At 39.3% G+C, this 15222-nt stretch overlaps 1 protein-coding gene across 6 annotated transcripts in view; it reads left to right on the top strand.

The window, feature by feature from the left end:
- Window positions 1-14939, top strand: part of gcnt3 (glucosaminyl (N-acetyl) transferase 3, mucin type) — a 66366-nt gene extending 51427 nt beyond the window's left edge. For 3 of the 6 annotated variants that reach the window (XM_052019407.1, XM_052019405.1, XM_052019408.1), the window contains exons 2-3: window positions 10745-10828; window positions 12467-14939. In XM_052019407.1, coding sequence (XP_051875367.1) covers window positions 12561-13895 — 1335 coding nt within the window. In that variant the 5' untranslated portion in view covers window positions 10745-10828; window positions 12467-12560 and the 3' untranslated portion in view covers window positions 13896-14939. Of the gene's footprint in view, window positions 1-10714; window positions 10829-12466 lie in introns of all 6 variants that reach the window. The other 3 variants (XM_052019406.1, XM_052019404.1, XM_052019409.1) reach the window with 2 other exon arrangements.
- Window positions 14940-15222: the final 283 nt, after the last annotated feature.

The following is a 15222-nucleotide window of genomic DNA, read 5'->3' as shown; positions in this document are numbered from 1 at the left end:
GGAAATTAATTGGCACAAGGGAAGGTGAGAGTACAGATTAAACAGAATTGCTGGACTTGGATGGAAAGAACACAAACATGTTCACATAGAATGAGGAATTTATTTCTAAATTTGGAGTTGGAAACATGGGTTGGAGTATCATGGAGATACAAGAGACTATAAATGCTGGAATCAGGAGCAACAAACAATCTGCTGGAGGAACTCAGCGGGTCGAGCAGCATCTGTGGGAGGAAAGGAAGTTTCAGGCTGAAACCTTGCATCAGGTCCCAACCCCCACCCAACTTGCTCTTTCTATTAGAAAGAAGAGTATTTCACTTCAGATGTTGATAATTATAATGTACAAATGAGACTAGGAATCCTTTGCAGTTGAATTTGGAACTAGGAATCCCAACACTATGACCACTTTGATCACTTTGCACTAAAATGACTTTGTTTTTTTTGTTCTAGTTATGTTCTTGTAAAAATTGGGTGTAATTTGTTTAATTTATGTTTGTCTTGTGAATGCTGCTTACATGATGCTGTATGCCTGTGATGCAAGGAAATTTTTCATTTGCACCAATGCATACATGTAGTTGTGCATATGACAATAAACTCAACTTTGACTTTGACTTTGAGCTTACATTGCTGTTCACTTTATAGTAGATAATCAGAATCCTTAAAATGACGGAAGTGGCAAAACCTTAGCTTAAAATATTTTTGCTACAGCTGCATCCACCTTTTTCACCAAATTAATTAGTACCACTAGAAAAGAAATTACCTTGCATTGCTTATGCAAAAAAGGAGGCCTGGTTTACATGTGACTGCAGGCATGTGTTAGTGGTTGACACTTAGGGCCCCACATCTGACCTGCTGACTGACAGTTACTACCAGAATTGTCAACATTTGCTTGAGTTTCAGGGTCAAAGATGGGTGGCTTAGAGAAGGCCATTCTTTGCTGTGTCAGGAGCTCAGCATGCCCTGTCACTGGGATAACTTTGTTTCCTGCTGTTGACATTTATTATCAGGTTGTACTTCTGGAAGGGCATAGAGTTGGCTGCCTGCTCTCTGGTAATTACAGTGCTGCTTTATTGTAATGCTCTCTAGTGATGTTAGATGGCTCTAACATTGGGTTTGGTTACCTACTCTTACTTAATGATATTTATCTAAACCTATAATTTCCAAATGTAAAACTTTAAAACTTTCATTATACAGCATGGTAACAGGCCCTTTCCGCCCAACAAGCCTGCGCTGCCCAATTACACCCATGTTAACCTACTAACCCGTACGTCTTTGGAACATGGGAGGAAACTGGAGCACCCGGAGGAAACCCACGCAGACATGGGGAGAATGTGCAAACTTCTTACAGCAGCAGAAATTGAACCTCGATCACTGGCGCTTCAATAATGTTACACTAACTGCTACACTGCTGTGCTGTACATTGTTCTAAGAGCACATTCTTATTACCCCATATATTTACTGTGAGTTATAACTTAGCAGTGAACTATTATGCTCCCATTATCACATGTTTCATGAATGTTATCAGAAAGATTGTTGTTGGCAATAGTGCTATTGGTTCTTGGGTACATTTTTAAAAATTATTCCTCAGTGGGAGTTTCGGGCCATAAGTGCACCCTTTAAACTTAAGGAAGTTCAGAATAGTGAAAATGTACCAATAAATATTATTGACCTGAATGAATGTCCATACATTCATTCATTGATGCACAATTCTACATACTGATCAAAAATCATTCTTAGGGATAGGATCTATTGAAGTCTGGAAAAGCATGGCTTTGTGCAGGAGAGATCACGCCTTACAAACTTGATTGAGATTTTCGAGGAGGAGACGAAGAGGAGTAATGAGAGTAGGGCTGAGGATGTTGTATACATGGACTTCAGTAAAGCTTTTGACAAGGTCCCTTGTAGGCTGATCCAGAAGAATAGGACACATGGGATCCTTGGAGGCTTGGTAGATTGGATTCAAAATCGGCTAGGTCACAGAAGACAGAGGGTAGTGGTGGAGGGGTGCTGTTCTGACTAGAAATCTGTGACCAGTGGTGTTCCACAAGGATTGGCCCTGGAATGTTTGTTGTTTGGGATATACAGTATATAAGTGAAAATGTAGGCGGGCTGATTAGTGAAATTGCAGATGACACAAAAATTGGCAGAGTTGTGGATGGTGAGGAAAGTTGTCAAAGGAGTCAGCAAAAAATAGACCAGTTGGAAATGTGGGCAGAGAAATGGCAGATGGAGTTTAACCTGGACAAGTCTGAGGTGTTGCCCATTGGGAGGTCAAATGCAAGAGAGAATTATACAATAAATGGCCTGACCAATAAACGGCTGAGCACTGATGTACAGAGGGATCTTGGGGTACAAATCCATAGCTCCCTGAAAGTGGCAACATGAATAGATAGGGTGGTAAAGAAGGTGTACAGCACACTTGCCTTCATTAGTTGGAGACATAAGAGATTTTTTGCTCCTTGGTGGGGACAAGAGTAAGGGATAAGTAAGAGGAGGTGTCCGCTAGTTGACAGCTGGCCTCGGCAATGTAAAGGTCAGTCCGCCAGACTATTTACTTTCCTCCATATATACTGCCTGACCTGCTGAGTTCCTCCAGCATTTTGTGTGTGTTGCCTTCATTGGTCGGGGTGTTGAGTATAAAAGTTGGGAAGTTATGTTGCAGTTGTATAAAACTTTAGTTAGGCCACGTATGGAGTATTGTGTGCAGTTCTGGTTGCTGCATTACAGGAAGGATGTGGTGGCTTTGGAGAGGGTGCAGAAGAGGTTCACCAGGATGTTGCCTGGATTAGAAAGGATTATCTGTAAAGAGATGTTGGACAAACTTGGATTGTTTTCTCTGGAGCACCGGAGACTGAGGGATGACCTGATAGTCAGAGTCTTTTTCCGAGGGTGGAAATGGCAAATACTAGAGGGCACAGCGTTAGGGTGAGAGGGCAAAGTTTAAAGAAGATTTACGAGGCAAGTTTTTTACAGAGAGAGTGGTATTTGCCTGGAACATGCTGCAAGGGGGAGTGGTGGAAGCAGATACAATAGCAATATTTAAGAGGTATTTAGATAGACACATGAACAAGCAAGGAAAGCAAGGATGTAGACCATGTGCAGGCAAATGGGATTAGTTTGGATTGGCATCATGGCTGGCACAGACATCACGGACTGAAGAGCCTGCTCCTGTGCTGTACTGTTCTATGTTCTATATTTATGCTATTTGCTTCACACTTAAACATGGGTACATGAAAGCAAAGTTATTAACCAATCAAGTCTTTAATTGAAAGTTACTGAGGCCAAACCTGGAGTTCCCCTTAGATGCCCAAAATACAGTGCATTAGAACATAGAACACTACAGCACAGTACAGGCCTTTCGGCCCACAATGTTGTGCCAACATTTTATCCTGCTCTAAGATCTATCTAACCCTTCCCTCCCACTTAGCTCCCCATTTCTCTATCATTCATTGTCTATCTAAGAGTCTCTTAAAAGTCCCTAATGTATCTGCCCCCACAACCTCTGCAGGCAGTGTGTTCCACGCACTCACCACTCTCTGTGTAAAAAAAACTTGCCCCTGACACCCCTCCTTATACCTTCCTCCAATCACCTTAAAATTATGTCCCCTTGTGTTAGCCATTGTCGCCCTGGGAAAAAGTCTCTGACTATCCACTCGATCTATGCCTCTTATCATCTTGTACACCTCTATCAAGTCACCTCTCATCCTCCTTCTCTCCAAAAAGAAAAGCCCTGGGTCACTCAACCTATCCTCATAAGACATGCTCTCCAATCCAGGCAACATCCTGGTGCATTGACAGTTGTGGAATTGTGGTCTGTGTTGTGCCAAATGGCATATTAATGAAGATACACGGATCTGATGATAATGCCATTTTGGTGTAAAATGATTCAGCTTACAGTCCCTTAACATTACATAGCAGAACAAGCATTGAGCAACAAGTAAGGGCATTATTATATATGGACATATGAATTAGGATCAGCAGTAGGTTTGCTTCACTGTCCAGCCAGATCATGGATGATTTGATTACAATTTCAACTCCACATTCTGCCACCCCCACCTTTGATAACCCTTTACCTCTTTGTTTATCAACAATCTACCTAACACTATTTCCACTGTCCCTTGAGTATGAGAGTTCTAAATTTTCATGATACTTTGAGAGGAAAAGGATTGCCTAATTTCTAAATTCAGTGGGGAATGCCTTATTTTAAAACAATGACCCTACTTCTGGATCGTCTCCATATTTGTCTTCTCAGGATCCCTCAGGATCTTATATATTTCAGTCAAGTCTCTTCTATTCTTCTAAAAGCCACTGGATACAAAACTGGTCTGTCCAATCATTCTTCTTAAGACCATCTGTCTCTTCCAGGTAACAGTCAAGCAAACTTCCACTGAACTGTTTCCAACACATTATCATTCTTCCCTAAAGTTGTCAATACTGTGCATAGTATTGTACTGTAAATACTACTTTCCTACAACCATCAGGATTTTGAACCAACCTGCTCAACCCTAATCCTACCTCAGCAACAGAACACTACGGACTACCTCTTGCATTACCATGGACTTGTCTCTGATCGTGTTTTTTCTTGCACTAATATCTTGTTTGCAGTTTTTTTCACTGTCTCAAATAACTGATGTATAATTTATTTTCTGTGTGTTGTCTAAATCCACATGCCTGTGATGTTGCTGCAAGCAAGCTTTTCGTTGTACCTGTACCACACCATACTTGTGCAAACAAGAATAAACTCGATTTGACTAATGCTCCTGATGTAGTCTCACTAATTCCCCACATAAGTGAGGAAATACATCCAAACTTTCCATTCCTTTCATGATAAATGGTAACATTCTGTTAGCTTTCCAAATTACCAGCCTACTAGCCTATTGGGAAACCTATACTAGGACACCCAGCTCCCTCTGCATCATAGAGCTCTGCAATATTTAATCAATTATATTTTTAAAACTTTTTTCCTGCCAAAATAGATAATTTCACATTTTTCCACGTTATACTCCATTTGCTAGATGTTTGCCCTCTCACTTCACTTATAATCCTTTGTGACCTTCCTAAATCTGCTGCATAACTTACTTTCCCACCTATCTTTGTTCCATCAACATATATAGCAACTGTACTTATGTGCTGACATACAAATCATTTATATGAATCATGAAGAGATGATGTTTCACATTGATCCATGTGGCACTCCATTCTCTCTGTTTCCTGTTAGGTTATCTTCCGTTAATGCTAAAATGTCACCTCTTACTCAATGGGTTTTCATTTTCTGCAATAACCTTTAATGTAGCACTTTTTCAAATGCTTTCTGGAAAGACAAGTATAGCAGTTCCCCTTAAGTATATCTGCAGTATTTGCTGTACTTCCAAAGGACACCTATTAATTAGTTAATCTTGATTTCCCTTCCACAAAACAATGTTGACTTTGCCTGATAACCTTGCTTTTTTGTAAGTGCCTTGGAATAACACTTTTACTAATAATTTCTAACATTTTTACTGCGATGATTGCAATAGTAACTTGTTAATTGAAATTTCAATTTTATTCAGAATTTATTTATTAAGTATCATTTATGTTGTGTCTACTAACTTATCATATCACTGTTTCCATGAAATTTTTTATTATTACATAAGACATCTTTTGGAGACCTGTGCATTTAACATATAGCTTGGGAAAATGCTTATTTATTTGGTTGTGGTGAAACAGGAAGTGTGGGAGGCCTTCATGATATCACTGGCATTCGGCCAGAGTAAGTTTCATTGTCCACCTGGCTGTGTGGAGAATCTGGCAGCCAGCCAACAATTTTCCAACAGGGAAAAGAGATTATGGCCCAAATTGGCAGGTTTTCTAATGACTCCAAGTAAAGGAGGCCAAGCCAAGATGCTTGGCTGCAGCTTTCCAGCATGCCCAAAGCCCTTAAAGTCGGCCAGGGCAGAAGTGACAGGATCAGTGCTGCCATCATCACCCAGGCTTAATTTAGAGAGAGTAATACCATCGAGTTCAGTATTTTATCCAATGTGTTGTTATCTTAATTGTTTTGTGGAACTCTAATTTATTCTATTCATGAGGCCCCCACCACTGCAGAGTGCACCTTTTCTGAATACAAGACTAGGTGGTTTGGATGGTCATGGGGAGGGTAGGTTCAGTACTGAAGCTTAATCCTGTTCTTCTCAGGCAAGCCTTGCCTTTTGATAATGTGAAATGCCAATGGATTTTACATCTCTCCCTTTTTTATTGCTGACCTCAATGAAAATAAAAAGATGGAGGAATGCAAAACCAGCTGCTTCCTAACTAGCACTTGTTTTACTTCACCACACATAGTTGAAATCTATCTGTTTTCATTTAAGTTCTAACTTGGAATCACTAGATACATACAAACACAAAGAGGTTTTATTTGGTTTCAAAAACGGGTCACGTTTGGCAGCATAGGAAATAGTAACTGGGCTTGTTTATGTGGAAACATGATCTATTATTTACAATGCGTCATCCATGGGACCTCGTTTTAAGTGTCACTCCCTATTAAAGCTTTTAGTGCCAGCAATCTTTATTCTCTTTGAAACCTAAATGTATTATGGTTTTCTGACAATGCAGTGCCTACCAGACAAATAGTGGCATTACAGGGTGAGGGGCAGATACATTGTACAACTTGGCACAAAGTTTTAGATCTGTTTACCTTTGTAAAAGGTTAGGTTAAGATTTACTGTCCATAATGTACATTTAGTCAAAGAAATGATTGCAATAATGTAACTTTTTAAGCTGATATGAAATTGTATTTGTTAAAGTAATGCATTTGGAAGCTAGCTTCCTTGGATGAAAAGTAGGAGGAAGATTAACATACAAGGGTGTGTTTCTTTTAATCTGAAGTAACAATAAAGCATAATAGCATAAGAAATACATTAAAGAAATGAGGAAAGTTGAGTGGAAGATAGCTATGTTATGATGACAAGTCATTTTTACAATCTGAATTTTAATTTAGTTCAGCTTGTTAATTCTATCAGTGGGGTTTCATTTCTATCTTGAATCCCTACCTTCTGTGCATGCACCAGATTGCACCATTGGTAGCTATGTTTCATGTTCCACAGGAGGCAAGTTCATAAAATTTAGCATATGGACTCTCAGGAGGTGGTGTCAATACAAGTGCCTCTAACATGTGTCCACTGTAAAATAAAAAACATCCACAATTAGTTAAATATTTGCAATTTTATTTAAAGTTGTTTACTAGCTTAGTCACACTTGGGAAGGTAGGTGTTATGATAGTAAAGTGTTAAACAACTTTGAGATGAGTTTGTGATGGCCTGTTCTGGTACAATTTTTTTATACAAATGCACTTTTAATTTTGCCACTCGATTAGAAAAGGTTTCCTGGTTTTTTTATCACTATAAAGGAGATTTCTGTTAATAGCAGTAAGCAAAATCTTAAAACAGCAAGTCAAAACACAAAAAGAAAAGTTTCCTGAACTGTTTACAATGCTGTAAATGCAATGCAAATAGAATTAGTCTTGATATCCTCCCCCTTGGACACCAGTTTGGATGAGGTTCTGTCTGGTGACTGAACAGGAAGCTTTATCAAATTCATTACTAGCTGCCTTAAGACCAATACACAGCCAACAGCTTGTATGACCTCACTGGAAAACCACCATCAGATATCCGGAGAGCTGTGACTAGTCAAGAAGAAAGAAAAGAACAAATCAAAGATTCACATATTGAAAAATGCTTGAATTCACACAGAAGCTTACTCATGACAACACAAATAGTAAGCACTAAAGCTGCAACCACTCACAAGGAGTTGTGCCAAGCATGACCTGCAGACCTTGACACTGGGAGCAGAATGGCTTTTAAGGCAACTGAGCAGTTTCCTGCGGGGGTGGAGGAGAAAGGTCTAAGCCCTTTTATACCCAAGCTGGTTGTTGAAACCGACATGGTGAAAAGGGGTCACACTACAGTAGGTGAGACCTACAATTACAACAGGAGGCAGACTATGGAACACCTTATGGGCTGCCCACTAATCTACAATGGGTCACATATGAATTGCGTCTTGCTGAGACTAGCTTGCAAACTTGTGAAAATCAATAAAAAGTCCTAAGGCTGGAAGCCTGAAACAAAAGCAGAAAATGCTGGAAATAGCAGGTCAGGCTACATCTATGGGAGGGAAGAGAAACAGAATCAATGTTTCAATGAATCAATGTTCAGAGACCCTTCACTAAAACAGCTTTGGATAGTACTTGTCACTGGAAAGATCTGTGACTTTGGAGGATGGCTATGAAAGGAAAACATCAGAGCCATTCTGTGCTTAGACAGTACACAACCACGTTGGCGATAAACAGATTGGCCTTAATCAAATAGATAAGCCTGGGCTACATGGTGTGCAAACTTCATGCAGGACATGTTAAATTGGTGGTAACAATAATTCTAAACCACTGTCTGGGAGAAGCTTCAATAAAGAAAAAGCAGATGTGTTATAGAAAAAACGCCACAGGAAGGGCATCAGCACCTATGCCATGCTCCCATTACAACAGGATTTTCCTTAAATTCTTTATTTCTGTTATTTATCCCATTCATCATTAAGTGATGATCTAATATTTGCCACAACAGAGACTGGAGGTGAAAAATCACATGGCCCTAAACTCCTCAGTTCAAAACATTCCTGTCATAGTTAGAACACATCTATGATTGTCTTCTCACAGTTATATGGAATCCTCACCTATGCCTCTCACTCCTTTTTGCCTACTCATATGCCTTTGGTAATACTGTCCACAAACCTGTGGTCAGATTCCATATGTGTATTCATGGCACTTAGTCATACCTCCACTACCTCTCTCTACCCATCCATTGCCCCTGAAGTTAGACTGTTGCACTCACACAAAGTATGGGAAATGAGAATATTTTATTTGCAAATGGAAAATTAAAAGCTTCACAATGTATTGGTATCGGTTTATTATTGTCACTTGTACCAAGGTGCAGTGAAAAACTTGTCTTGCACACCATTCATACAGATCAATGCATTGCAAATCATACAGTGCATTGAGGTAGTACAGGGTAAAAACAATAACAGAATACACAGAAAAGTGTCACAGCTACAAGGAAGTGCATTGCAGGTAAACAATAAGGTGCAAAGTCATAACAAGGTAGATTATGAGATCAAGAGACCATCTCATCGTATAGGGGAACCATTCAATAGTCTTATCACCGTGGGATAGAAGCTGTCCTTGAGCCTGGTGGTATGTGCCCTCAGGCTCCTGTATCTTCTGCCTAATGGGAGAGGGGAGAAGAGAGAATGACCCGGGTGGGTGTGGTCTTCGATTATGCTGGCTGCTTCACCAAGGCAGCGAGAGATATTAGAGTCCATGGAGGGGAGGCTGGTTCCCATGATGTGCTGGGCTGTGTCCAACAGATAGGATGCTTTCTATGGTTCATTGATAAAAGTTGATGAATGTCAAAAGGGACATGCCAAATCTCTTTAGCCTCCTGAGGAAGTAGAGGCGCTGGTGAGCTTTCTTAGCCGTGGCTTCTATGTGGTTGGGCCAGGACAGGCTATTGGTGATGTTCACTCCTAGGAAGTTGAAGCCCTCAACCCTCTCAACCTCAGCACCATTGATGCAGACAGGTGCACATACACCGTCCCCTATCCTGAAGTCAATGACCAGCTCTTTTGTTTTGCTGACATTGAGGGAAAGGTTGTTGTCATGACACCATTCCACAAAGCTCCCTATCTCCTTCCTGTACTCCGATTCATCGCTGTTTGAGATACAGCCTAATACAGTGGCATCATCTGCAAACTTGTAGCTGGAGTTAGAGCAGAATCTGGCCATGTGGTCATGAGTATATAGGGAGTAGAGTAGACGGCTGAGAATGCAGCCTTGTGGGGCACCAGTGTTGAGAATAATCGTGCTGGAGGTGTTGCTGCCTATCAACACTGATTGTGGTCTGTTGGTCAGAAAATCAAGGATCCAATTGCAGAGGGAGGTGTTGAGTCCCAGGTCTCGGAGTTTGGTAATAAGTTTGCTTGGAATTATGGTATTGAAGGTGGAGCTGTAGTCAATAAACAATAGTCTAATGTAGGTGTCTTTACTGTCCAGATGCTCCAGAGATGATTGAAGGGCCAGGGAGATGGCATCCACTGTAGACCTGTTTTGGCAGTAGGCAAATTGCAGTGGGTCGAGGTTGTCTGGGAGGCTGGAGTTGATGCGTGCCATGACCAACCTCTCGAAGCACTTCATGATGGTGGATGTCAGAGCCACCAGTCAGTAGTCATTAAGGCACGTTACCTCGTTTTTCTTAGGTATGGGTTTATAGTGGTCTTCCTAAAACAGGTAGGATCCTCAGATTGAAGCAGAGAGAGGTTACACGTGTCTGCAAATACCTCTGCCAGCTGATCAGCACAATATCTGAGCACTCAGCCAGGGACACCATCCAGGCCAGATGCTTTCCTTGGGTTCACTCTCCAGAAGACTGATTTTACGTCCTCAATGGTGACCACAGGTTCAGTGGCATTGGAGACTGTCAGGGTGGGTGGTGACAATCCATTCCCCTTCTGTTCAAAACATATATAGAATGCATTAAGTTCATCAGGAAGGGATGCACCAAACAGACCAGGGAATATATAACTACAAGATGTCCAGTCCACAAAGATGCATAGCAATACACTGAGACGCTTCTAATGTAATTGGCTGCCTCAGTAAACTAAATGCAAAACTATTATTGCTGTTCTACATTTGCAGTTACCATCTGATCTGTGTAAATTGCTCTAGCCTTACAACTCCAAGATAAGAAAATATCCAGAGGTAATCAGCATCTGTGGAGAGAGAAATACAGTCAAAGTCTCACCCAATAAAGTAAGTTGTGATTGTTTAATTCACAGACATACAGTCATAAGTTTAACACATGAAAGGTAATTGACCCAAAACACCGACACAAGCATTTCACAAGAGCAATGTTAATCAAAGTTTGAAACTGGGCTATAGGAGGAGATATCAGGGCAAGTGACCAAAACCTTTTTTTAAAGGAGAGGGTTTTAAGAAGCATCTCAAAAGAGAGAGGGTTAGAGAAGCTGATAGATTTAGTGAGGGGTTCTGGTATTTTCTGGTTTTGTTCCAGCATCTGCAGTTTTTTGCTTCAACCTTTCAAGATCTCTGGGCTCCTTCTATTCCAGCAACTGCAGAATTTTAATCTCTCAACCATGCTATCAGCTGCTTTGTCCCTAAGCTCTAAAATTTCCTTCCTAAACCTATTAGCTCCTGTCTAATTTGAGGAGCTTCTTAAAACCCACCTCTTTAATAAAGTTTTTCATCATTTGTCCTGAAAGTTCTTCCTGTAGCTGTTTCATATTTTGATTGATGTTGCTGTTGTGAAGTGCATTAATTTTGCTTTGATTAAAGGTGCTAAAAATGCAAATAGAGATTGTTTAGTTCAAATGGATAAAGTCATAAAAGCTTGCAGAATTCTGAGTTTTAATAAAATTGGCATATAATATAAAATCTGTTTTTTGTTTTTTTTTAATATGCCAGCACTGGAGTGCACTGCATGGTTCAACACTAAGAAAAATGTTGAGGTAATAGAAAAGTTATACCACAGAAGTTAAAACATGGAGAAATACTTAAATAATTATGCCTGGTTTTGTTAGAAAAGAGATGAAGGTGTAATTATGGAGTTGTTAAATGATGAGGGGATGAAACAGGACAATTAGAAACAGACAGATTCCATCAGCTGAGGTGCAGAGTGATAGGCCAAGGAGATGTGATTAAACGTGAGGATTAGAACAGAGAAGCTATTTTTACCTAGAGCATTGTGAGGTTCAAAATCATATTAAGCCAGAAACACAGTCAGGATTTAGGGATAAGACAGAATGAAGGTTTAGGGATTTTAGGACCAGGATAGCTTGGAGGACTGTTGAGGTGTTCGAACTGCTCTAGTTGCAGTTTTGCAGTAATTAAATAAAATTACTTGACATTTTCCAGTCCACTACATATTGTTGAGAAATTCCACACATGCCAAGTTTTCCAGTGATCTAATTATGACTCAAAGTTAGTTCTGCCGTTTATGTTTTTACTCAACAATTAGAATTAAACTTTGATTTTCTATCTTCAAGATTATATCAAAGATTATTGCAGATGTAATGTAAAAGTGCGATGTATTTTCAAGTTTGCAGCTGTTCTTCACCACTAATGGTTAGATAACACTTGAAGGTTTACTACAACAATCATGTACATATATAGTATTTCACATTCATTATTATCACCTCTGTAAAGCTAATTATAAGAAATCTATCATTATACGGACAAAGTTAAAGACTATTGCTAATTATCAGATTATGCTATTTTTCCTTTTGTGGTTTAATTCTTTAAAAGCATTTTATTGACATTAAATGTAAAAATTGAAGTGTATTTTTTCATACCATTAGTTTTAATTATTTATAGTGTCATATATTTATTGAAAAGGCAATGTAATTTTTTTTGTACCTTATTTTGTTACAGTCATTCCAAGAGTGCAGGAGAGTCAACTTTTCTGAGATTAAAGAGTGTGCTCTGCAGTGAAAACCTGATTGGCTAAGTGAAAAAGAAACTGTGGATGAGCAAGTTTGATCTCGTAGCTGGACTAAAAATGTTGCGCACAAAACTCGGTCGTCTCAAGTGCTGTCATCTCAGGTACAGGCATTCCAGGTGGATTATGACAGGAATCGCCTCTTTGGTGGTATTGTTGCTTCTTATAAGCCATGACAGAGCTTCTGTAAACCAATTCAAAAACTTGGAACTCGTTGAAGAGGACCCCAGATTTTATGTAAACTGTACAAAGGTTATCAGTGGAGATGAAGAAGCAATAAAGTTAGCTAAACTTCAAACAATATCAAAAGCATTTAAAAATCGACCTGTGCTGAGTGAGGAAGATTATATAAACTTGACCAAACACTGTGACAACTTCATTAAGTTACAAAAGTACATCACATTTCCACTTAGTAAAGAGGAAGAAGAATTTCCAATAGCATACTCAATAGTAATCCATCATAGAATTGACATGTTTGAAAGACTTTTACGGTCCATATATACACCTCAGAATCTTTACTGTATTCATGTGGACCAAAAATCACCTAAGATCTTCCAAGATGCAGTTCAGAGCATTGTTTCTTGTTTTGATAATGTATTTCTTACCAGCCAGTTTGAGACTGTAATTTATGCATCCTGGAGTAGAGTTCAGGCTGACTTAAACTGTATGAAGGATCTCCTAGGAAAGAATTCAAGATGGAAATACTTGATTAATCTCTGTGGCAAGGATTTCCCCATAAAAACCAATCTGGAAATGGTGGAACTGCTCAAAGTCTTAAAAGGAACAAACAGCCTAGAAACAGAAAAGACTGCACCCCATAAAGAAATGAGATGGAAAATACAACATATTATAGAGAATGGAAAATTAAAAAATACAGGAACTAAGAAAGAAGCTCCTCCAATTGACACACCAATGTTTTCAGGAAGTGCCTACTTTGTTCTTACTAGAGATTTTGTAGAATATTTATGGAAAAGCTCTAAAATACAGAAGTTTATTGAATGGGAAAGGGACACTTACAGTCCTGATGAACACATGTGGGCAACCCTCCAAAGAATGCCTGATGTCCCTGGGTCAGTCCCTGTCAGTGAGAAATTTGATGTCTCTGATATGAATGCTATAGCAAGGCTGGTAAAATGGAGCTACCTAGAAGGTGATATTTCCAAAGGAGCACCTTATCCACCCTGCACTGGTACACATGTCCGTGCAGTGTGTGTATATGGAGCAGGAGATCTGAAGTGGATGCTACAGCAGCATCACCTGTTTGCCAATAAGTTTGATACAGAAGTTGATGGTGTAGCAATTCAATGCTTAGAGGAGCATCTAAGACATAAAGCTATTTCCAATCTTTTAAATTATGCATAAATATTATCTTCCAAAAGGCTTGAAACAATAAGAGGTTACTTTAATCTTGCATCAATGAGGCCCTGATTTGATTTGGAAGAGTTGGGCAAGTTGTCAAGTTATGCCTTGGGTGGTAAATCTTGAGCCTTCACACTTTCTGATCACCCTAATAGCCTTTTGACAGCTTGAACAACCAAAGCTCTTCTCAACTATTGTTAAATATCAAAGCTTGGAGACATTTAAAAATTGTTGATATTATTCATCACTTGTAATGGTGGTGGTATGAAAGAAAAAACCGGTGTTTACTGCCTAATTCCCTATCAAGAAGCCAAGCTGATGGAAAGGCTTAGCTCCCTTTTGGTGACAAAACTGTCAAGATAAAATAACCAAGCTATTGCTCCATCAGTAGAAGCAAAGGGAGAAGGGGCAGGCTGCTTCATGAGAAGGGGGAGGAGCAGTTCTCCTCTTACTCCTGCGATCCATAAGCAGTGCTATAAGGGTTCTTAAATTTTCCTTTAAATTGTCTATACCTTCTTTGAAATGCCAGGGTTCCTGAGGCCCATGGATTAAACATATGTGAAGCTATGAGCCTCATTATTATATTTAATCAGTCAATACACCTTCTGGGATTAGATAGTTAACTGTCCTACCTCCATTAAACCTGGAAGAGAGCAGATTAGGTTGAATTTGAAATTTTGAAATTTTTGATCAAACTCAACCTCAGCCTACCTGACTTTGGGTTTGAAATTATTTCCAGGATTCCTTAAAGTTGACACAGCCTTTCTTCATTAAAGTCTAATTCCATCAAATTTGCCAGGCTGGTACCAGAAAATAGTTCATAAATTTACTGGACACTAAACATAATCATGAAACACAAGATAGGATTTTAAACATGTCTCCCTCAGTTCCTTCTCAAATTGACATCAGGTTTTTTCATTAAAGGAGAAAACCTCAGATAGTGTTATTTATTTATTCATTAAGGCTAAACAAATTTTTGCCGCTGACTTTTTTAAATAACATACTTCCGTTTACAAAGTAGGAGTTTAATATACAGTGGCATGCAAATGTTTGGGCACCCCTGGTCAGAATTTCTGTTACTGTGAATAGCTAAGCAAGTAAAAGATGACCTGATTTCCAAAAGGCACAAAGTTAAAGATGACACATTTCTTTAATATTTAAAGCAAGATTACTTTTTTATTTCCATCTTTTACATTTTCAAAATAACAAACAAGAAAAAGGGGCTGAAGCAAAAGTTTGAGCACCCTGCATGGTCAGTACTTAGTAACACCCCCTTTGGCAAGTATCACAGCTTGTAAGCACTTTCTGCAGCCAGCCAAGAGTCTTTCAA

Source organism: Pristis pectinata, chromosome 7 (genome assembly GCF_009764475.1).
Source record: "Pristis pectinata isolate sPriPec2 chromosome 7, sPriPec2.1.pri, whole genome shotgun sequence".
Lineage (NCBI taxonomy): Eukaryota > Metazoa > Chordata > Chondrichthyes > Rhinopristiformes > Pristidae > Pristis > Pristis pectinata.
The sequence above is the reverse complement of the archived record's forward strand: the minus strand, read 5'-3'. Positions and strand labels throughout refer to the sequence as shown.